Source organism: Peromyscus maniculatus, chromosome 8 (genome assembly GCF_049852395.1).
Source record: "Peromyscus maniculatus bairdii isolate BWxNUB_F1_BW_parent chromosome 8, HU_Pman_BW_mat_3.1, whole genome shotgun sequence".
Taxonomy (NCBI): Eukaryota; Metazoa; Chordata; class Mammalia; order Rodentia; family Cricetidae; genus Peromyscus; species Peromyscus maniculatus.
The window spans coordinates 70211309-70235369 of NC_134859.1; the positions used below are offsets into that span (position 1 = coordinate 70211309).

Consider the following 24061-nt stretch of genomic DNA (forward strand, 5'->3'; position numbering starts at 1 on the left):
ATGCCTGTCATCCCAGCAATAAGAAGGTGGAGGTAGGAGGCTCTGGACCTCCAGATTATTTCACCTTTCCATGGCTTGGCTTCCCTCTTACTGCCATGCCAGTTGGTTCGCTCTGTTGCTGATGCTGATGATCCCTTCACTGGTGGCAGAACCAGTGTTTCCAAGCTTTAGTCGTGGACTAGGGATCAGTGCTCTCCAGGAAATTTCCGGGATTCTAGCACCAGATTTGGACTACTAAATCACCTGCCTTGTGGACTGAGTTAACAAGGAATTGTCCCCAAGAGAGAGACAGCTATTGTGGGGCCAATCTGACTGTCACCCAACTTCAAGGACCAAGTAACTAACAGGTTCTGAGCATTTAAGGTGTATTTAGCTGTTGTTACTGCCCCCTGCCCCCCCGCCGCCGCCGCCACCACCACCATCACCACCACAGGGCTCCTCTGTGTAGCCTTGGCTGTCCTGGAGCTCTTGATAGAGACCAGGCTGGCCTCAAACTCAGAGATCCACCTGTCTCTACCTCCTGATTAAAGGTGTGGGCCACTACACCCAGCTTCATTGTTACTATTTTAAAGCTCACTTAACAAATTTACACACACACACACACACACACACACACACACACACACACACACACACACCCTCAAGGATAAGGACTCAATTCCTCCAAATTCCTAAAATGTCTAAAACTATACTTTAAAAGGAATATAAAAAAATCAATTGGCTTTGGGATTTGGCCCTTGTATTAGATGCTAGACTACAACTAGAGGTGTCTGCAGTATTCTAAGCAGTCTGGATGTAGACTTTTATATTCTTCCAAGTCATTCTTCAAAGGTAAACAAAAACTGCTGGGATTTCAAAGTCCTCCAAAAGCTTATTCTTCGTATCAGCTGTAGGTGTTTTTGTTGCGAAGCAGTAGAAACTGACTCTGGTTGATTTAAGCAAAAAGAAGCTATTTCAAAGATTTGGAGTCATGCACAGAGTTGTCAGGAAGGCTTGGGGGAGGCATAGAAATCTATAGAGATCAGTTCCAGTGCAGCAGCCTGATCTGCCCCAGCTGGTGTGGACGCTGACCCCTCTGCTGGGCACTGCAGTTAGTGGTACTGTTGGTCTTGAGGTGTGTGAGCTGCCTTGTCTGGAAGCTGGTGCGTCATCGCTGTCACAGAGCAAGTCCTTGCTTTTTGTACTTGCTTGTAACCCTGGTGCCAGGCTGGAAGCTCTAGAAGGGAGTATTAGCATGGCCACCCAGGGAGCTGAACGTTCCTGGCCTGGATCCCACTGGCACAAGGGAGAGTGTTTGCCTTGTCATCCTGTACAGAAGGAGGAAGTTCAAGGAGATAGTCTAACATAATGAAAAATGAGCCCAAGGGGGAGATGCTGTGAGCTGCCTGTCATGGGGCCATGAACTCTGGCATGTGATAAGGAGGCTTTCCAGTATGGTGGGCTTTTGTTTTTGGCAGGCATAGCATATTCTCTCTGAATCAGATGGAAAGTTAGGAGGTCCTGAAAGAACTTTCCCTAAGAGGGAAGTAGTTACCAGGAAGTCCATGGTGTGACTGGAAACACAGAATAATATTAAAACAAAACCCAGGATTCTCTGTTGGCTAGTAGAAAAAGTTATGGGGAAACCAAAGTCTATATGAGACTTTTGATGGATCACAAACTATGACAGTGTGGCTTAGGCAAATGGGGACTAAGAAAAAGCTGTTTTCTGAAATCCTAAAGCACTTCATCTCAGACTTGCAGGGATGGCTGAGCCAACAGAAATCAATAAATGTAATCCACTGCATAAATGGACTCAAAGACAGAAGCCACACGATCATCTCAGTAGATGCAGAAAAGGTCTGTGACAAAATCCAACAGCTCTTCATGATGAAAGCCCCAAAGACACTGGAAATACAAGGAACGTATCTCAGTGTAATGAGGGAATAAACACAAGCCTGTAGCCAATGTCATGCTGACTGGAGACAAACCTAACTAATAAGGCAAAGGGGCTGTACAATAAAAACTTTAAAACCCTGAAGAAAGAAATTGATGATGACCCCAGAAGATGGAAAGACCACCCATGCTCATGGTCTGTAGGCTTAATATTGTGATTTGGTAGGCCATCCCACCAAAAACAATCTACACATTGACTGCCATCTCCATCCAAATTCCAATGCAGTTCTTCACAGAATTTGAAAATAACAATCTTAAAATTCATATGGAAACACAAAAAACTTAGATAACCCAACAACCCTGAAAAACAAAAACACCACTGAAGGGATTATCATTTACAGAGCCATGGTAATAAAACAGCATGATGCTGGTGCAAAAACAAACTGATCAATGGAATGGAATTGAGGACCCCTTCAAACAAGGACTAACCCCTAAGATTCTTAGATCAATGTAATGGTTCCTTCAGTAGTGGGTAATGTATGTCTTTTATATGAAGTCTACCTTAGAATAAGCTGTGTTCTTAGAAATTTTAAAATTATACCACAATGTCTTTTGTCTTGAAGAAAACAAAGTTGTGTGATTCCCCCTGTTTTCTCCCTGCTGGAGATTCAAATAAAGTGATTGAGACACTTCCTCCCCAACAGCCCAATTTCAACCCGTGGTCCTACAAAACTGAAGAACAAGAGACAGGCAGACCTGTGACTGCATGGACGATCTTCATTAGGGGGCTTACTGATCTAGGGGCAGCAGGAAGATCAGCTGGGTCCCCACAAAGACAGGCATATGTATAGGCTAAGGCAGGATTTATTTCATCCTAGTTGAATGTATCCAGCTTGCCTTAAGCTCATATCAGAACCAGGCACATTCCCAAGCCCCACAGACCACTCTCAGTTTATCCATTTATAATCTTCTGGGAAACTATGCAAGAAAACCCAAGAGTTATTCATTCTGAGGCAATCATGGTTACAGCTCAAGGTGGTGCTAGTCATGTCAAGCTGAATTCATAAAAATACTGTAAATGCTATTAATTAAAGAGCAGACTAGGGTATCAGTTCCCCTGGAATTGGAATTACAGATAGTTTGAGCTGCCATCTGAGTGGGAATTGAACCCAGGTCCTCTGGAAGAGCAGTCAGTGCTCTTAACCACTGAGCCATCTTTCCAGCCTTTGCCCCCTTATCTTAATTAAATGTTATGTGTTATCACTGAGGTCAGCATCAGGCTTTTCATGCACTTCTCAGTTTTCAGATCACTAGGCTTGGCACAGACAAGATCCCCCTGTGACAAAGCTAGATGTGTTGCTCTAAACCGGAACAGGAAAGTAAATGTTTTTATATTAATAAAAACAAACAAACAAACAAACAACAAAAAAAAAACACTGACAACCTCTTAGGCGGTCACTGGGGAAGGCAGAAGAAAGTAGTTGGCAATATATGCCCTCCTTCTCACACAATGGCTTGGTTCCCAGGTCTTAGGTTTTGCCTCAGGCGTTTTATGCACTCCTGAACTCTCTGATCACTGGGGTTGGCACAGACCTGGTTCCTCTTCTTGGTGACAAAGCTGGAGAAAAAGGGGAAGAAAGATTACAAACAGAGGTCTCTAGTAAATAGGGAAGGGAACCCCATCCTCTGGACCCTCCCATTTACACTCAACAATCTGTTCTTTCCAGGAGATGACTCAGACCACCTCCTCTCCAGGGTCTTCTCTAGGCCTGTGAGATTCCCTAATGGAGTGACTCAGGCAGTCTCCTTCTCTACACTCTGAAATATACTCTCCACTACTTGGCAGTGCCCAAGGATGGGGTTTTCCTGGATATCTAGTAAGTGTTTTAATATCCCAGAGGCTTCCTTGCTCCCAGTACACAGTGAGTGAACTTGACACTTACATGATGCCTGGCTTGAAACAGTTACCACTGGTTGGAAAATAATATACAAATCTTGAACACTTGATCCATGAGGTATAGGAGAAGCAGCAGTCTGGAGACTCTCCAAAGCCTGTAGGAAGAGAAAAGACCATTCAAGGACCAAGTCTTTGCTCTTAAGAGTGCTGTGTGTGGGAGGAAGCGTCCCAGAGCAGGACCAGAACTCAAGGGATGCTCTCTCCTCACCATGCCTCATTGTCATCTCCTTTCACACTCTCTAATGGGCCTAAGGTGGACCACAGTAGGGTTAGGAGCATCTAACAGGCAATTTCTGCTCCAAGTGGGCAGACTTGGTGCATAGAGAAGGGAATACTGGAGGGAATATTCATGGCCCATCCTAATCTTCCCAGAAATGTTGCTGGAAATTCCTTAACATCCCTAGTGATTTCTGGAGAGCATCCTCAACCACCCTCATGATGTTGTTCTGTTCTATCATCAAGGAGGATGATGCTCTAGGGCTGATGGGCAACCATTTGGTACTTCTCAATACAAGCTGTAATGAAATATTTACCCAGGGGAAGCATGTCAAGTTCAAGTCCTTCCTTTGCCTCCAGGACTTCTTTTGTCTCTGTCGCTGGAAGAAACAGAGTACAGAGAGCAGCGTCATTGTCTCAGCATCTCCACTTGCCGCCACCACCCCCATTCTTGCCAAGGCAAACAGGCTCCGATGCTGGGCCCCCATCACACGCTTGGGTTCTAAGGTCTGTCTCTGGGCCCATTCGTGCCTTTTAGTGACATGAGATTTTTCTGAGATTGTTTGAAAACATCCTGCTGATAAAGTACTAAAAGTGAAGTGTAAATGTAATACAGTGACATTAATGAAGTGACATTAATGAAGTGTCTACATACAGTGGTACACTCACAGTTCTTGGTACATTTTTCTGCAATCTTTAGGAATTTGGAAACTGCATGTTTTTCTTCAACTCCTTTGGGGACACAAGGACCCTTGAAGTGAAATGAGGCTCCTAATAGTCTAAGTTTATATAAATGTCTGATGAAGGGATGCTTTGCAGAAATCATCAGGGATGTTACGTGGTATCCAGCAACATATCACTTTTTAAAACCTAGAAAAATCCTGCATCCCCAAATATATCTAAGCCCAAAGATTATTGATAAAGGATTGGGAATTTGCATTGTGTTAAGAAAAGGCAACTAACCCTTTATATCATGTCTTCAATAGTTACATATGAATAATGGGTAGTAAGGTGATGACGACTTTTTTTTTTAAACATGCTTGATGTGATGTGGATGGGCTTCCAAAGTAAATCTTAAATAGCATTACCTTAAACACATCATTACTAATCCACCTCTTAATTTTATCCTTTACTGCTTATATAATCTTAAGTTATCGAAGGCTTCTCTGTCTCAGTTTTCTCATTTGTAAAATGAGCACAGCCATAAAGCCATAATAATATACAGGACTATGCAAAATTGCTTGTCTTCTAACTTCTTTTTTTTTCCCCTACAAGAATGGTGAATTTCTATTTGTCCGACCCCCCCCCCAGGAATGCTGGAGGAGAAATGAACCAGCATCTGTAAGACAGAACAGTAGCTACCTGGCACCTAGGGAGTGCTAAATAAATCCTTGTGTGAGAAATAGGATGGCTAGGCAACTCTACTAAGTGTATTTGTTTCCTGCATCCTATGTATTCTGATATACTTAAGATCTTGACAGCGGGGAGAGGTTAACTGCTTCTTAACAGAGGGTTCAAACCAACTCTGGTGATGAGCCCAACCACTCATCACCCTCAAACGCCATGCTGGTGTTTCCCTTACCCTAACTCTCTAAGTTAGACCCTGGACAATCAGAAACCATCCATATGTTCAAAGTCTGCCAGACTTCTTCAGGCTCGGAAGTCTCACCTGCACCCTGCCTCTTTCCCAGTATCCCTAATAAAGAACGTGAAACGAGTTTCTCTACTTCTATTGATTATACCTCCTGACTCAAGTCCAGTATTCCCCTTGGCTCTGTAGGGTATGGTGTACCCCTCTGCCTTGGAAAAGTTAAGGAATACATCTTTTATTTTACAGGACCTCTCTGTGTTGAGCCCTAGTTACCTCCATAAACTAAAATATCATAGCTTCAAATGAGACAGTGACCTTGGGTGTGCCATTTGCCTAGCTGGTCCCAGGGCCTTAAAAAAGGATGGTTTTATACTCACTGGCATCTAACAGTTCTAGCATCACAGAACTCTGCTTATTTTCACAAATTTACAATTTAATTATAGTTATTTTGGGGTAGCTAAAACATTACTAAGATGATCTTAAGCCATCAAATAATTCTAGCTATGAAAAAGGAAGATACTGTTTCTCCAAATGGAAGCAAATCATCAGTGTACCAGGATCCGGAGCAGTGGTTCTCAAACTTCCTAATGCTGAGGCCTTTAATACAGTTTCTCATGGTGTGGTGACCCTCAACCACAAAATTATTTTTGTTGCTACTTCAGAACTGTAATTTTGCTGCTGTTATGAATGATAATGTAAACATCTGATAGAAGGATATCTGACATGTGACTCCCACGAAAGGGTCGCTACTCACAGGTTGAGAACCACTGACCCGGAGGCTGCAAAGAAAGGTCTGTGCTTTGGTGCAGTTTCTAAGCAAACACCACTGCTCTGTGGGGCATAGAGATTATTCACAGCAGTCCACGCTGCCCTTCTCCCCGGACTTCCAGTTCCCATGGTACTCACCATGTATGATCTGGGCCTGGAGCCCAAGAGCAGCTGCAAGAAAGAGGAAGGAGAAAGCAGTAGGAGAAGACTTCATCCTCCCGGTGGGCAGAGCCAACTGGTCTTCAGACTACTCACTGTCCCCTGCCTTGCCTGGCTATTTATAAAAGTGAGAGGACCAGGAAGTCCCAGGTTACAGCTCATAATGCTGTTCTTTGACTACACAATGCTCAACATGCTAATGCCAGAAGAGGGAACAAGGCTCGGAGTACAATGGGAAGTAGAGGGCAAAGGTGACCCGGGGCTTTCCAAACTGTTCCAATCGATTCAGTCGGAGAGAGTAAATATTTCCAGGAGGATTTCTCCTCCCAGGAGATTCATTCAGTTCTTCAGCACTGACCACAGGGTGGGAGTGGAGGGGTCCTTCCAGACCTCTGATGAGGGGTTAACTTGGAGGATACTTACTTATGCTCATTTTCAATGGACCGAGACATATAGATTATAAATGCAAACTTGTATGTCTTACTAGAGACATATAAAATTGATGTCGGGTCCCTTTTCATTATTTTTCTTTATTTTTTAGAGATTTATTTTGTTTTACATTTATGAGTGTTTTGCCTGCAGGTATGTGTGTGTACTACATCCCTGCAGTGCTCATGGAGGTCAGAAGATCCCCTGGAACTGGAGTTACAGTTAGATCCCCTGGAACTGGAGTTACAGATGTTTGTGAGCCACCACGTGGTTGCTGGAAACTGAACCTGGGTTTTCTGAAGTAGCAGCAAGTGCTCTTAACCACTGAGCCTACTCCTCAGCCCCCTTAGATATTTTTTAATATCCTTTAACTCAAGACGAAAAATCTCTTTAGAATGTCTATCAGGAGAAACATCTAAGGCTGGATGTGGTGGTGCTCACCTTTAATTCCAGCACTTGGGAGCCAGAGGCAGGTCTGTCTCTGTGAGTTTGAGTAGACCAGCCTGGTCTACAGAGTGAGTTATTTAAACTCCGCGAGTTAGTAAATGTTTGTTGTTTATTTGTAGTTTATTATGCCGATGTGGTCAAATAAAATAGGGAGGGAAGCCTAGAAAGAAAGCTCATGGGTTGAGAGTGCTTTTTGCTTTTGTAGGGGACCTAGGTTTGGCCCTTTGAGGTTCGTAAGCCCATTCCTATCATGGGAGTTCTTCCATTCATCTTCAGTTATGATTGAGCACTTTGCAGGGGATAGCGGTCTGGACTGGAGGTTGATGTCTCCCAAAACTTGAAGAACACCATACCAAGCTCTTCTGTTCTTTAAATCTTCTGCTGAAAACTGTTACTCTGATGGGCTTGTCTTGATGTGTGACTTGGTGTTTATCTCTTGCTGCTTTCCACACGCCTTTTTTTTTTTGTTATGAATATTTAGTGGTTTAATTATATATGATAAGAGGAAGTTCAGCTCTTGTGTATTTGGTGTTCTAAATGCCTCCTCTGTTTGAACAGATTTTTTTTTTTGGCCTGGTGTGGGGGAAATTTTTGCTATGATTTCATTGGAGATGTTTTCTATGCATTTGGAAAGGAGTTCTTTACCCTCTTTTACTCCTGTGATTCTTAGATTTTACCTTCTCCCAGTGTCCCAAATAGCTCAAAAGTCCAACTCATACCTTTCCATGAATTCATCTTTGTCCTTGTCATGTTCCAGTCCCTATACCTTACCTTCAGGCTCAGATAGGCTGTCCTTCCATTGGCTGATTCTACTGGTGAGGCTTTCTGTAGAACTTTTAATTTTTTTTTTTTTTTTTTTTTTGGTTTTTCGAGACAGGGTTTCTCTGTGTAGCTTTGCGCCTTTCCTGGAACTCACTTGGTAGCCCAGGCTGGCCTTGAACTCACAGAGATCCGCCTGCCTCTGCCTCCCAAGTGCTGGGATTAAAGGCGTGCGCCACCACCGCCCTGCTGAACTTTTAATTTTTTGACTCACTATATTTTGGATCTCCAGTAGCTCACAATGGTTTTTCTTTAGTGTTTCTATACCCTTATTGAATTCCACTTTCATATCATGTATCATGATATTTATTTAATTATCCTTATTTAATTCAGATGTTTGTTTGTATTCGCTTGGGATTCTCCTTTTATGCACAGAGATGGGAGAGGACGAGTTGAGCTGCAGACTCTTGTATTTCCTATGGTTTGTGCTGGTATCAAGTCTGTCCTGGACAGGTGTGTGACGGCCATCTGCACAGTCTTTTGCTTTTACAGTTCCCATTCTTTGCAGAGCAGAGGTTCCGTGGGTCCCATAGGTTTCCTTCTGTGGTCTGGGTAGATTCTTTCATCCTCCTAAGACTTGCCAGATTGGGGTGCTTTATGTTTTATCTGGAGGGTGTTTCCCCAGTGTGTTGGGAATGTGAGAAGAAACCGCAGCACCGAGGTTGATTTGAGCAGAGGACCTCTCTTCATATTTTCAAGGCCTCTTGAGTATGACTCACCCTGCTGGGGGAATGCCACTGTGGGTATCGGGTTGGTTACTTTAACTGGCAATGTGCCATAGCTTAGAATCACTGGGGAAGAGAATCTTAAGGAGGAATTAGCTAGATAGGGTTGACCTGCGGGCATGTGTATGGGGGATTGTCTTGGTTGCTAATTAAAGTGGGAAGACCTATCCTGAATGTGGGTGGCACCGTTTCAGGTGCTGAGCCCTGGACTGTGTAAGAGTAGAAACAAATTGGCTGAGAACTAAGCAAGCGAGGAAGGAACACGTGTGTGTTTATTTCTCTCCGTCCTTGACTGTGGCTGTGCAAACTCCTGCCGCAGTGACTTCCCTGCTGCGATGGCCTGTGACTTGGGTTGTAAGCTAAACTAGATCATTTCCCTCCCCACGCTGCTTTTTGTCAGTACGTAGGTATCTTGTACACTCTTGGAACTTCAGAGGCCTTGGGCCCTACGACAGTGAACAACCTCTGGCTCTGGGATTTGATCCATCTGCCGGCTTCAGGCTCGAACTATCAAATCCAGGCTTATTCTCAGTTGATGGACCTGTTCCCTGTCGTCGAGGGCGGGGCTAGCTCTCTTATGCACATCTGAGCCTGAGCTAACCTCCTGTGACTTGAACCTTCAGCTCATCAGTGTCCAGCCCTCCAGCTCTCCACAGCTCATCAACTTCCCTCACCTAGAGGTTGTGGCGAGCCAAGTTATGGCTCCCCAACTGGTAGAGGTTCCCTGGCCTCAGGAACCTCTACCAGTTTTGAATAACTCATAACTCAGTTTTGAATAATGGATTTTATCTCGGGATGGTGCCTGACTGTTGTGTGAACAAAAGGTATTTCTCTCCACCACTGACCCATCCAAATGAGGAATGACTGCCACAGCAAAACCTATGACTGGATTTGAGCCTCATGGGAGGTGCAGGCTCGCCCTGTGACTGGAAGCTGTCCCCTCCGCCTCCTGGGGAACAACGTGGGGTAGGCTGCATTCATCAGTTACTTCCCTGCATGGGGGAGGGGTTATTTTCTGCCTCCCCCCCCCCCTCCCCGGGTTCCTTTCACTCCCTTCCAGGGTTCTGAAGCTTCTCTTAGCTTTCTTTCTGGGATAAAGTGTATTTTTTTTTTCTTATTTTGATCTTCCACTTGACTTCCTTATTCAGAGGTAGCCTCTAGTCAGCCATTTTTACCCCCAAATGTGTATTTCATAAGAGCATAATATTGTAGCAATACAAAGAATATCAGGGCAGGTAAAGGGAAGGCTTGAGTTCATGGCTGATGTTGCCTTTGTTCCTCAGCCTCTCAGAGGCCCCTGTCATTCCTTAACCCCACCAAACAGAGACAAAACCCAAAGACATTTTAGCCAATTTAATGGTTCCCTCCATAGTGGGTAAAATACCTCTTTGATATGAAGTCTATATTGGAATAAGTTGTGTTCTTAGAATTTAAAAATTACACCATGTTATCTTTGGTTTTGAAGAAAATATTCAAAGTTACATGACTTGCCCTGGAAATTCAAGGTGAGTGAGTGCAATAATTTCTCCCCAATAGTCCAATTTCAGACAGCTCGGTGGTTCTGTGAATCTGAAGAAAAAGACTGACAGACCTATGACTACACAGATGCACTTTATTTTTTGGTGGTGCTTACTGCTCTAGGGTGGTAGGAAGAACAGCTGGGTCCCCACAAAGTTGGCCATATGTATGGGCTAGGGCAAAATTGACTTCATCTCGGCTCGATGTACCTGGCTTAAGTTAGTATTAGAACCAGACACATTCCAAAGCCCCCAAAGAATGCTCTAATAGTTTATCCATTTATAATCTGCTGAGAAACTATGCAGGAAAAACTCAATAGTTACTCAAAGACAATCATGATGGTTACAACTCAAGATGGCTGTAGCCATGTCAAGCTGAGTCACTATAAATACTGTTGACTACATGAGCCATTTTAACCAGAACAGCAGGATACATCCTTTAAATATCTATAAAAATAAATGCTTAGAGCCTCCTAGGTGATCACTGGGGAAGGCAGAAGAAAGTGGCTGGCAATACATGCCCTCCTTCTCACACAATGGCTTGGTCCCCGGGTCTTATGGTTAGCCTCAGGCGTTTTATGCACTCCTGAACTCTTGGATCACTGGGGTTGGCACAGACCTGGTTCCTCTTCCTGCCGACAAAGCTGGAGAAAAAGGGGAAGAGAGATTACAAACAGAGGTCTCTACTAAATAGGGAAGGGGACCCCATCCTTTGGACCCTCCAAGACTCCACTCAACAATCTGTTCTTTCCAGGAGATGACTCAGACCACCTCCTCTCCAGGGTCTTCTCTAGGCCTGTGAGATTCCCTAATGGAGTGACTCAGGCAGTGTCCTTCTCTGCACCCTGAAGTATCCCTCTGCTTACCTGGTGAGATCCAAGGACGGGTCTTTTCTGGAAGCCTATCCACTAGGTCATCTAGGATCCCGGAGGCTCCCCCTCTCCCTCGCACACAATGTGTTTGACACTTACATGATGCCTGGCTCGATGCATCCACCACTGGTTGGAAAATAGGACACAAATCTTGAACACGGGATCCGTGAGACATAGGAGAAGCAGCAGTCTGAAGAGCCATGAACACCTGTAGGAAGACAAAGGGCCACTCAGGAGCCAAGTTGTTGCTCTTGAGAGTCCTGTGGAGGTCTCGTGGAGAGTGAGAAGGCCCAGGACTCAGGACATGCTTCTGCTCTAAGCAGGTGGACTCAGGGCACCCAGGTCATATGGAGAGAGGGCGTCACTGGGGTGAGTCCCCATGGCTATGCGGCTCTTTCCAGAGATGCTTGCCATCCTCAGGGCCCTTCCATCCTGTTCCGTCAGTAGGGAAGGTGAAGCTATAGTACACTATCCACCCAGTCCTTTAAAATAGGTCATATCTGGCCATTTACCTTGATGAAATACTGGAGGTTCAAAGCGACCAATTTCACTCCTCTCTCCTAGTATTGTTTCTGGAAGAAACAGACAAGGTGGGGGAAAGAAATTCGTGGTTGGTAGCGTTATATTAGCCCCTCCATTCACAACATATCCCATCCTCAGGTTTTGGTGAATGAGGAATGATCTTGCCATTCTGCCCAGGGTGGCCTTGAACCCTCCATTATACAGACTCGGCCTTTTGAGTGCTAAGAGTACTGTGTGCACGAACATGTCCTACTCCCTTCTCCCATCTGATGGCAGGCAGGCTCTGTTGCTGGATCTCTGCTAACCTATCTGGGTTGAAGGTCTGCCCCAGGCTAGTGTGTCTATTTGCTATGAGATTTTCCCCTGCCCTATGATTCTTTAAAAATATTTGAGAAATAAAAACATTCTATAGATTCTGAAATCCTAAAAACCAGCTGCAAATATAACACAGGTAAGTTAACTGAAAGTGCGTTGTGTGATAGGTCACATGTGTCTACACATCTGGAATCTATGGGACTCTAGAAACCAATTTTCTAGCAACCCATTTGGTGGTATGATGTCCTTTATAGTGCGGGGAAGTTTTTTTTTTTTCTTTTTATTTTGTTCCATTAGTACAAAGATACACATATATTATAGGAATGTTACTTTGATTACAGTACGCTTCCTAGATCAGATCTAGGATAAGAAACAGCCAGGTGTGTGTGTGTTTGTGTGTTCGCGCGCATGTGTGATGTGAGTGTGCATGTAGAGGTCAGAAGACACCTTTTAGTTTTGTGGATTAGTTCTCTTCTTTCACCTTTATGTAGATTCTGGGGTCTAACTCAGGTCACCAAGCTTTCTTTACTACTGAACCACCATGCCAGCCCCATGTAAATATATATATTTTTAATTTTAAAATATTTTTGTTTATGCATTTTCTTGTTTTTATATCCCAACTGAAGTTTCCCCTCCCTCCTCTCCCCCAGACCCTCCCCATCTACCCTCTCCCCCACAACCCACTCCTCCTCTGTTTCTCTTCAACCATTTAAATAATTTTTAAGTGTCCAGTTTAGTGGTATCAAGTAACTCAAACCAGTGTGTAACTACCACCCCACCCACTCGTAACTTCTCCAACCTGCAAAACTGAAATTCAGAACCCATTAAATATCACCTCCCTTTTCCCCCGCTCTCAGCTTAGCAAGCATGACTCTACTCACTCTGTGCAATTTCTTTTTTAAAGACCAGGTGTTGCTGTGTCACTCAGACTGACCTCTAACTCAACCCTCCCACCTCAGCTTCCCAGCAGCTGGAATTACAGGCGGGCACCACCGCGCCTCTTTTGTCTTTACGAATCAACTTTTTTAAGGGCACCTGCCCTTCCTGACTGGCATATTCCACTCACCATACCAATTCCTCAGTGTCCATCCATTTTGTTGCACACACCAGAATGCCCTTCCCTCTCAACACTGAGTAATATTCCCCTGCAGAAGCACGCCACTCACACTTTACTTATCCACCCATCTGCTGATGGGTATGTAGAATGGCTCTTCTTTCTGTGTGGTGCAAATAATTCCACTATGAACATGAGTGTATCAAAATTTTTCCATGTATCTACTCGGAAATTTTTTGGTCAATACCCAGAAGTAAAACGGTTGTGTTATATTAACTTATTAAAACTCTACTTCTGCATTGCAAAGCTCGTGTAGCGCCAGAGATTCCAGATCAAGTATTCTAAACCTGCCTTTTTAGGCAGATGCACCTCAACCAGCCCTTCCTTCCTTTCTGCCTTCTTCTCCCTCCTTTCCTCTCTCCCTCCTTCCCGTCTTCTCCCTCCTTCCCTCCTTCTTTCCTTTCTCCCTCCTTCACTCCTCTCTTTGCTAACTTGAAGTTACATTATCCTAGCCGAAAAGGTAGCTTTTTTTTTTTTCTCCCCGAGACAGGGTTTCTCTGTGTAGCTCTGCGCCTTTCCTGGAACTCACTTTGTAGACCAGGCTGGCCTTGAACTCACAGAGATCCGCCTGCCTCTGCCTCCCAAGTGCTGGGATTAAAGCCAATGCCCGGCTGAAAACGTAGCTTTGAAAGTTGATATTTCAGCTGGGTGTGGTGGCGCACACCTTTAATCCCAGCATCCGGAGGCAGAGGCAGGCGGATCTCTCTGAATTCGAGGCCAGCCTGTCTACAGAGCCAGTTCCAGGACCCCCAAGGCTACACAGAAAAACCCTGTCTCAAATTGCCCCTCCCCCCCCCATAAAAAAGTTGTTAGTTAGTGGCTGGAGAGATGCCTCTGCTTTTGCAGAGGACCAGAGTTCAGTTCTCAGCACCCATGGCAGGGGGCTCATATTGCTTGTAACTCCAAAGCCAGGGGATCCAACACCTGGCCTCTGAAGGTATCTGCCCACATATGTGCATGCCCACACTCAGACAAAAACATGCATGAAAATAAAACAAATCTAACTAAAAAAATTGGCATTCACTTCTTATATCAAAACATAAATGAATGCTTTTGGCAGCAACTCATCCGACAATCGTTTTCCAGTGTTCTTAGCTTATTCCTTTCGTTTTGTTGGTCTACCGCATTTGGAGTGGAAGCAGAGTGGAGTGGAAACAGAGTCAACCGTGGAAAAATGTCCCGAAATACAACTGAAGCACTCGAGACTCCTTCTTGCCATCGTCCCCTAAGCAACAATATAATGAGTATTCACTGGCATTTAAATTGTTTGAAGTCTTACGAAGGTCTAGAGATTTTTACGCACAGATGAGTATGTGCATGGGATTGGAAATCTGTGGATTTTGATATCCACATGGGGTGGAGGAATCATGACGCCAGGACACCAAGAGATGGTGTAGTCAGCTTGGCTTACATAAAGGAGGCCATGAAGATACACTGTAACGTGTTTCACCTGTTCTAGGTGGAGCTTGCAAAACCCAGGAAAGATACTAAATGACTGACCACGCCTTTTTATAACCCATTCTAGGATAGCTCCTACTCCAGTTCCACCGCCTACCAGCCTTCATCTTAAGGCTATGGCTTCTATGATTCAGTTTTCTCACTTATAAAATGACAGCAGTCACAGTAATAGAGAAAAATATATAAAATCACCAATGGTCTGCTGTTTTCTCCTATGAAAAAGGCAAATTTCCATTGTTTAACCCCACAGGCTTGTCAGGAGGAATCAAGGTGCTAACAGCCGTAAGACAAACAGAACGGTAGCTGTCCAACACACAAGAAATGCTGGATATGCATTTGTCAAATAAAAGAATAGCATGGTTAAACGATTTGGGGTAGAGTTGATTACCTGCCCATCCCACTTCTCCAAAAGGATAGAGTTATTGGAGGTGGTGTCTGATGCTTTATTTTGTAAGTCTGCTTTCCTCAGACTTAGAATTTTACTCCAGTTCTTTGGAGTTAGCACAGTCAGCTAACGAAATGTATCAAACATAATTGCTTCCCCAAATGAGACCCAACTTCTGTGCCTAGTTTCCTCCAGGGTCTAAAGGTTGCAGACAAAGGCAGGTCTGTAACCTGATGCTGTTTCTAAGTAAAGCCCATCACCGTGTCAAGGACGGAGAGTATTTCCAGGAGGGCAATGGTCTCCTTCTCTGTCCCCTCTCCAGTTCTGAAGTTCCCACAGACTTGCCCAATGGGTGAGAAGGCTCAATGGACTCACCATGTATGACCCCAGCCTGGGATCCAATGACAGCCACAAGTATAAAGAACGAAATGGCAGTCGCCAAGTTCCTCATCCTCCTGGAAGGCAGGCCCAGCTGTTCTGAGGATTTCTGCCCACTGCTCCCTGATGCACTGGCCTGCCCTGGTATTTATATGCTAGGAGGATCAGGAAGTCCCAGGCTAGAACTGAGAATGCTGTTCCTGCCTATATAATACTCAACATGCTAGTTCTAAAAGAGGGAACAAGACTGAAATTGCAACAGGAAGTAGAAGACCAAGAATGCAACAGGAAGTGGGTGCAAAGGTTACGGTGGGCTAGAAAGCCAGGGAAAAGAAAGGGATGTGGGACTTTTTACTCAGAAGTCTTCTTGAAGATTGAGACCTGCTGGTGACCACAGCTAGTAAGTGGTGGAATTAGGGTAGGAGCTGGCCTGGAAGTGAGTATGGAAAAACATGATCATTTGGGATCTTTCTGGTTTTTGCAAGCTCCACTCAGAACATGTGAAGCATGCACAAGCTGAGAGTCAAGAATTCCAGCATAAATAGCAACAAAAAAGTTGCCTATAGAGACAACACTCCTTGTATACAGAGATATTTTAAATAAAAATGTTACTATAGCAATGGATTATGGTACTTATATACTTATTAGATAGCAATGAACTATGTTCAATAATATTTGACGTTTAAGTATGGCCTAATTCCCTTCCCAGATGTGAATGTGGAATTTTTCTGAGAATCTTAGAAATAAGACTATAAACTTCATTATAGTGAAAATGTATCTTAACTTCCTTGTCGGATCCTCATGACCTAGGGCATTACTGTACCAGCTGTAATCCTACCCAGTGTACCCCAAGAGCCTCTCTGTGATCTCACTTACCAAAAAAGAGAAAATAAAACTCTTAGCAGCCCTTTGGGATGTAACTTCAGAGGCTGCCAAAATTATGTGTGGCTGTTGTAACAACTTAACTCTAACTTAACGGTGACTCTCTTAGGAAGCCCAGGCTACACCTGAGTGTGTACTTACTGTCTATTTCCTAAGTGTCTCTGTTCATACTCACATTTAAGTTTATGCTTAAAAAATTCTCTTCTTAACAAACTCCAATCCTAGGGCCGGAGAGATGGTGTAAGTGTTAAGAGCATAAGCTGCTGTTGCAGAGGACCAGAGTTCAGTTCTCAGCACCCACAATGGGGAATTTACAACTGCCTATAACTCCAGCTCCAGAAGGACTTGACTAATGCCTCTGGCCCCTGTGGGTGCTTGCACATGCGTGCACCTCACCCACACAAGACATAATATAGATACATGTTTAATAATAGTAAATAAATCTTAAAAAAAACAAAAAACAAAAAACCCCCAAAACCTCCAACTCTGCTTCATATTGCCTGCCTCTGAAATTCTTTTATGAGATGCAGTTAAGCATCCTGCTTTTCCTGTGCTAAGGTCTCCAAAAAGAACTCTCCAGACAGCTGGGTGGTGGCACACACCTTTAATCCCAGGACTGGTGGGTGGGCAAAGGCAGGTGGGTCTCTGAGTTTGAGGCCAGCCTGGTCTACAGAGGGAGTTCCAGGACAGTCAGGGATGTTACATCGATAAACTCTGTTTCAAAAAAACCAAACCAAAACAAACAAAAATCGAAAGAGCCAAAGAACTCCCCAGGCTGGTACAGGTAGCAGCAGGGAGCTGTGTGTCCAGTTCATACCCTGCTACCTACTGCTACTGACATCTTTCCTGGTGACTGCAAAGGGACCACGTCTGAAGCAGTGGTGGTGAATTTCCTTGTCAACCACTTAGCTCCTCTGCTCTACCCTTTCGGCTTACACATCGCTCTCATTTCTTTCTCTCTGTTTCTGGCCAGAGACTCACACAGTGTTTGATGCGTAACACCGGCCTTGCAGACAGGAATCTCCTGGGAACCATCCGTACGGCTCTCCTGGTCAGATGGAACAATCAGGGAGGTTCCAAAGGACACCACCCTATGGACTGTTCTACCAGTAACTTGCACCACTGTTTGGCCTCTGGGAGAGCCATTGGAGACCCTGTGGGTGTGAACTGACCATGGTGTGACACCCAGACTCCCAAACCTCGTTAAACAGTGTGTGCTGTGTCGGAAACACACCAGGAAAGGCTGTTTCTGTGTGTGACGTGCTCTAGCCCCTCTCTTTTGGATCCAGAAATCTTCCTATTAAGTCCTCTCAGCTGTTGCTATTGTGTCTGTTTTCTGTGAGCCTGGTCACTTCAGGCATAGGGAACTGGGCAATCTCCTCACCAGTGCTTTACAGCCAAAATGTTCTTCTGCTGAAGATCCTGATCCCGTTTTAATTCCAGAGTCTCACCAGAGGATGCTTTGGGGCTTCTAGAACCTATCGGTGCCCTAACAGGCAGTTTTAGACTCCGTAGTCCTCCTTTCCTGAGAAGGTTAAAACCCCATCTGTTGAGTGTAACTGCAAAGAGACGCAATTCGGAGAAGGTCTCCAGGGAAGCCCGGGCAGAAATTCTTCACCTGCGCTTTAGTCCGTTCACGACCCTGAGACAGGTTGTTAGATTGTCCAGTCCAGGTTGATTTCCTTTAGCACAGGAACATAGTTCAGTCTCGGAGTAAGTTGAAAAGTGGGGGACTGTGGCTCAAAATAATATTCAGTAAATTTTACTCTTTAAAGGCGTCACCTCTCCCTCTGTAGTTCAGCATTTAGAACAGGAAAAAAGTATTAAGTTCCACACAGGTGTCACATTTTAGCTTCCACTGGCTGTCCACCCCCACCCTGTCGATAATTAGCTTAAGCTCTATGCCATTGAGACGCATTCTTTCTAGCTTTTGTTATTAAGGGTTGTACGTGTGGAGGCACAGACTTTAGACTAAGGATTGTTTAGTGCCGTGGAGGAAATAATCAGACCTCACAGGTGATAAACGTCCATGAAAGCTACGGAATCTTTGGTCTATTTTTATGTACAGCTAATCATGTATGCCATCTGCATTATGTACTGTGTTTATATATTATTCACATGGCCCCAAATTGTCTGTAAACAGAAGTGTTCAATTAGGTCAAACTCTTTTTAGCTTGTAGTCTGACAGGAGTTTTAGAACACAAGTCCTGGCCTTGGCAGCCCCGGCAGGCTTAGCTTGGCTACTGTTTCTCATTCACTAGTTAAAGAGATGAGTTATGGTGAAAGTCAGAAAGGGTGGGGGACTAATACAGAGGGTCAGTGTCCCTGGGTTCATCTGGGGACTGCTGTGAACTTTAGATTTAAATAGAGAAGGAATTAAAACAACAGACAAAAAGATTTGTGTAACTCGGCAGTCCCCATCAAGCTGTGATCTTGTTGGTTTTCCCCTGTCCTGGTCCTACAGTGTGGTTAAAATAATCCCTTATTGCTTGGAGGGACAGCTGGCTTTCAGGGGGTAATTGCTTGTGCTCCAGGGTGTGGCCCCACTTCCACAGATGATTGCTCTCATCTGGAGCTGAGCCTGTTGGGTTTTATTCTTCCTGGAATCCGAGGCTTTGAACAATAATTCCTCTTTGTACTTTCAGTCTTCCTGGTTAATGTGCTCACCTGTGAGATAAGTAGGTCACAGAGGGAAAGGGGGACAGGTACACAAAGGGAAGGCTTTGTCCTGCTGCGGGCTGCCTTCTGGCCCAAATAAAGCTGATGCCTTTTGACAAAGGCAGTTCCTAAGTGCCTGCGGCAGTAGCATTAAAATCCCTGACAAACCCATTAACTTACATTTGTTAGAAGGAAAAACATACTGTCTTTAAGCGATTAACATGTTCTGCCTATGTTACAGATATGGCTTCATGGGTTTTCACAAAAATATAGTTATTAAGAAAGAAATATTTTCAAGCCGGGCGGTGGTGGCACACGCCTTTAATCCCAGCACTAGGGAGGCAGAGCCAGGCGAATCTCTGTGAGTTCGAGGCCAGCCTGGACTACCAAGTGAGTTCCAGGAAAAGGCGCAAAACTACACAGAGAAACCCTGTCTCGAAAAACCAAAAAAAAAAAAAAAAAAAAAGAAAGAAAGAAAGAAAGAAAGAAAGAAAGAAAGAAAGAAAGAAAGAAAGAAAGAAAGAAATATTTTCTAAACTTTGTAAAAAGAAAAGAAAAAAAGTAGACTTATCAAGCATGAAAGAGAGAGATGGAAAGCTGTAGGTTTAGAAATGTATGTTGGGTAAAGAAACCTTAAAAAAATGAAATGCTTTAGATAAATGAGGATTTTAGGTAGTAACTTTGACCTAAAAATAAAAGGATTGTTCCAAAATGAAGTGGAAAGGAGTGTGGACAAAAACCAGAAAGTGTAAGCACACTGCAGAAGTAAGTGTAATGAAAGGATCTTTTTTTTTTTTTTTTAAAAAAATCTATTTTGTCAGTTGCTCTGCAGGCAGACAATGGGACCCCAAATCAACTTTTTAATTTGGCTTTTGAAGTTTTCAACCACAGAGAAAATTTTATTTGCAGTGCGAATGCCCAGGGGAAGCAATTGTAGTCACACCAGCTGACGGCTTTAGCCCTGGAGAATACTACACTTCCCCAGGCAGATAAGAACCTGCCCCCTCAGAGAAGCCCCAGGCCAAGAGGATTCTAACGGACCCATGGGTGCCACAGCCGTTGTTAGCCTGGGCACTGCAAGGGTCTAAGAATCCCAGGGCATTACCTCCTCTACTAAGCAGGCAACTGTGGTAAGGGAGGAGGCTGTCCCGCTCCCCCAAGGGAGGATGGACCTTCTGAAAGTGTCCAAAGTGAATTCCTCTTCAAGCCCCTGCAGGCAAACACTGAGGGGCCTCAGGTGACTCCTGATACGGCAGACAAAAATATTAATTTTCTGGAGTTGGAGAGGTGGCTCAGTGGTGGACCTGAATCTGGTTCCCTCCAACCACCTGGCACTCCAGTTTCAAGAGACTGGACACCCTCTTCTGGAGTCCGGGGCACCTGCCCTTACCTCTCGACCCGCATGGAATTAAACTGTGGATTTTCTTTTCAATACTGGCCGCTGCTGTGTCCCTACACTGTTACTCAGGACCCCGAGGAAGCATGTGGAGTAACTAGTGTCAGGAGACATACGTCAAAGTCAAAGGTGTCATTAGTGTCAGTCCTGGCCTTGGGATTGCCCTAAAACATGACCCCTAAGAGTCCCACACAGAGCCAGCAAAGGTGGCTTAGCAGGCAGAGGCCCTTGTCCCTCCAGCCTGATGACCCGAGTGTGACTCCCAGATCGCATGTAAAGCTGGAAGGAGGAAACCCATTTTACAGAGCTGTCCGCTGACCTCCACATAATGTGCCATGGAATGCACACACACATGCATAATAATAATAATAATAATAATAATAATAATAATAATAATAAATTTAAAAATCCAAATAAACTGTATGGTAGCTGGAATGCTTACAAACTGTGACAACTGCACCATGCTTTGGGGCCACACATGGGTTCTGAGACCTCTCACCGATAATCATTAAACACAGAAACAGGAAACAGGCCACTCCACTATGAATGGCTTGTGGGCCCACTCAAGGGAGCAAGAAGATCTTGCTAAACAACTATTGAGAGACGTCATGACTCATAGCACCTCAATAGACAGTCATTAACCATCCTACTCACTTGTGCCTTTGAGGAAAAAACCCAAAATTCCACAGTCCAAAAATGCCATATGGGCCTATGTTTTCCTTCTCTTTAATAACCCAAGAGCTTAAGCAAAATTACCACCTTTACATAACCTAGGACAGAGGACAGGAACAATCCAAGGAAAAGGTTGACAAGCAGATTTTACTTAGATACTCCCCTGTCAAGGGTACGATATCTTCTGATGGAGGCTGGTGCTTTTCCAGGCTGGATACAGGCTGTGAGGAGCTGAAAGGCTAGCAAGGAATCCAATCCATTGAGTCTCCACAGTCTCAAATATGTCTTGAAGATAAAGCTACTTATATTTGAAAACTGTTCAAAGAAACTTAAAAATTCTTCTCAAGCAAGAGAAAAAGACGCCTTAACCTCTTAAATGCAAAGGGAGCCCCATTTGTTACGGCAGCCTCACTGTGCCTTGCTTGGACTCACGTCGATGTTTTTCTCTTAGGCACACTTGGTGATTGCAGTCTTACACAATTTTCCCCTTTGATCAACCCCGCCATGGGATTCCTTCTTGTAATTGTCTCAGTATATAATGAACACAGGATAATGGGGGTAGTAGGTCCTCAGTTCTCTGAGATTCACATACTCAAATTAAGGCCCTGCTGGTCTCGGTGCTAATTTTGGGATCAGGCATAATAATCACTTATTGTTTATATGGCTTGATATCCAGCTAATACCCTCTCTTCCAGATTCCCATGGAAGGACAATCCAAATCTGCAAGGCCAGGTTCTTCCTGTATTCCCTTCCACTTTATACCACACAGGCTGAGACTTAAAAAAAAGATGTGTGTGTGTGTGTGTGTGTGTGTGTGTGTGTGTGTGTGTGTGTGTGTGTGTATGAACATGATGATGTCCACAGAGGTCATTGTGTCTCCTGGAGCTGGAGATACAGGTGATTATGAACCACCTCATGTGAGTGCCAAGAACCTAGCTTTCATCCTTTGGAAGAGCAGCAAGCATTCTTAACTGCCAAGTCATCTCTCCAGTTCCCTGGTTGAGACTTTTGAACTCTTAATAGGCAGGTTCTACGTTCCTGTTCAGCAATGTAGAAGCTAGGAAAATGGTTCTTTGTCATCAACTCTTAAGATTGAAAGCTCAAAGTCTCACAGGGGAAACTGAGACAAGATAGACAAGGTAATTTAAGGAGAAATAGAAAAGGAAAAGAGACCGGGCGGTGGTGGTGCACACCTTTAATCCCAGCACTCGGGAGGCAGAGGCAGGCGGATCTCTGTGAGTTCGAGGCCAGCCTGGGCTACCAAGTGAGTTCCAAGAAAAAAACCAAAAAAAAAAAAAAAAAAAAAAAGGAAAAGAGAACCTCACTGTGGAGTCTGGTTGAGACTTTTGCCAGCAGAGAGGCAAGAATTCCAGCACCACTGAAAGTTGTCATGAAGACTGCCTATACAAAGGCAATATTGCCTGTATATAGAGATACTTCAAATAAAAACGTGTCTTACGGACCCTGTGACCCACAGCTTTACCTTATCTACTGAAATCCTACCCAATTTTCCCCAGGAAGTGACCAATGTTCTCACTCAGTGGAGAAGGCATTCCTTAGCAACGCTTTGATGGGTAACCTCAGAAGCTACCACAGATAGGCATCTCACTACCACTCTAAGCCACGCAAGCCTGATTCACTGGAGAAGTGTCTGCCCACACGAGAGTGCACTGTCCTTCTCCTACATGTTCATCTTCCCATTAACAACCAGGCTTAAATTGATGTTAAACTTCTTTTTTTTTTCTCCATACATTTTTAAAAATAAATCTATACAATATATTTTGACCATGTTATCCCCCTCCCCCAATTCCTCCCAGACCCTCTCCACCTCCCTACCCATCCAACTTTATGTTTTCTTTCTATCTCTTTCAAAACAAACAAGAAACAAAATAAAAAAGAAAAAGAAAAGAAACACACAAAAAACCAAAACAAACAAATAACAATAACCGCTCCTCTGCACTGAGTCAGCATCTGAAGACTCAGGCTTGTGTCCCTGGCTCCCACTCCCACGGCTTGTATGAAGATGTCTTGACGGTCTGTTTGGAGTTCCTCAACTATCCTAATGGGTACAGGCAGAGGAAATATTTTAAGGAGGATTCCCTTCTCAGAGGTTCATTTAGCCTGAGTAGTTCTTTTCCCTCTTTAAGGCTTGACCAACCCCACGTTCCCAGTAGCCAGTACGCCTAGGGAGGCCACCACAGGGACTCCCTTATTTGTAGACCTGGCCTTGTGGTTCTTCTCACACTGTCTGTAGATTATATTCTGTTTCTCCTTTTGTCTATATTCCACATCTGATTCATAAACAAATTTTGACTTGGCCCTCAAAAACATATCTAAAATTTTATTTCTCCTTGAAAGAAAAGCTGTTTCTTCTATAACTGGGGTGCCAGAGCACATCACTACCTGTCACTTGCAGATTCCAATCAATAGAGACTAGAACCTAATCTTTAAAACTGTGCTTTATGGGGCTCAAGATTTGACTCGGCTGCTAAGAGTACCTGCTGCTTTTGCTGAGGACTGGAGTTTGTTCTCATAACCCATATTCGGTGGCTCACAACTGCCTATAACTCTAGCTCCAGGGGATCTGACTCCCTTTTCTGGCCTCCATGGGTACTGCATACATGTGGCACCCCACCCCTCAATACATACACACACATAAATTTAAAAAAAAGTATTTTTAAAACAGTGCCTTATTCAGACAATCTGAGAAGATAGTAGATTAACATCCTAAAAAATCCCCAAATATGCATTTCTTATTGCATCAGAATGTCACACTCCTCAGCACTGCCTCTTCCTCCCCTTGGCATGAGCCACCCTTGTCTGTCACCAGAATTATTGCAAAAGTCCTCCAACTTGTCTCCACCTCTTCTTCTTTCTCTCTTATCAGCATTGCGGCCACAGCGATC

The 24061-nt window shown here is 44.2% G+C and overlaps 1 protein-coding gene across 5 annotated transcripts in view; it reads right to left on the reverse strand.

The window, feature by feature from the left end:
* Nucleotides 1-15727, reverse strand: part of LOC102914706 (C-C motif chemokine 6-like) — a 22081-nt gene extending 6354 nt beyond the window's left edge. Inside the window, exons 1-4 of one of the 5 annotated variants that reach the window (XR_013041812.1) lie at nucleotides 6546-6785; nucleotides 4366-4428; nucleotides 3819-3927; nucleotides 3320-3493 (exon numbers count right to left, since the gene is read on the reverse strand). Coding sequence is in view for 4 of the 5 variants with exons in the window: in XM_006995317.4 (XP_006995379.2) it covers nucleotides 3379-3493; nucleotides 3819-3927; nucleotides 4366-4428; nucleotides 6546-6621 (363 nt within the window). In the remaining variant the exon portion in view is untranslated. Of the gene's footprint in view, nucleotides 1-2721; nucleotides 3494-3818; nucleotides 3928-4365; nucleotides 4429-6545; nucleotides 6786-10580; nucleotides 11148-11474; nucleotides 11584-11887; nucleotides 11948-15544 lie in introns of those variants that run through there. The other 4 variants (XM_076543039.1, XM_006995317.4, XM_006995296.4 and 1 more) reach the window with 4 other exon arrangements.
* Between the last annotated feature and the right edge of the window lie 8334 nt (nucleotides 15728-24061).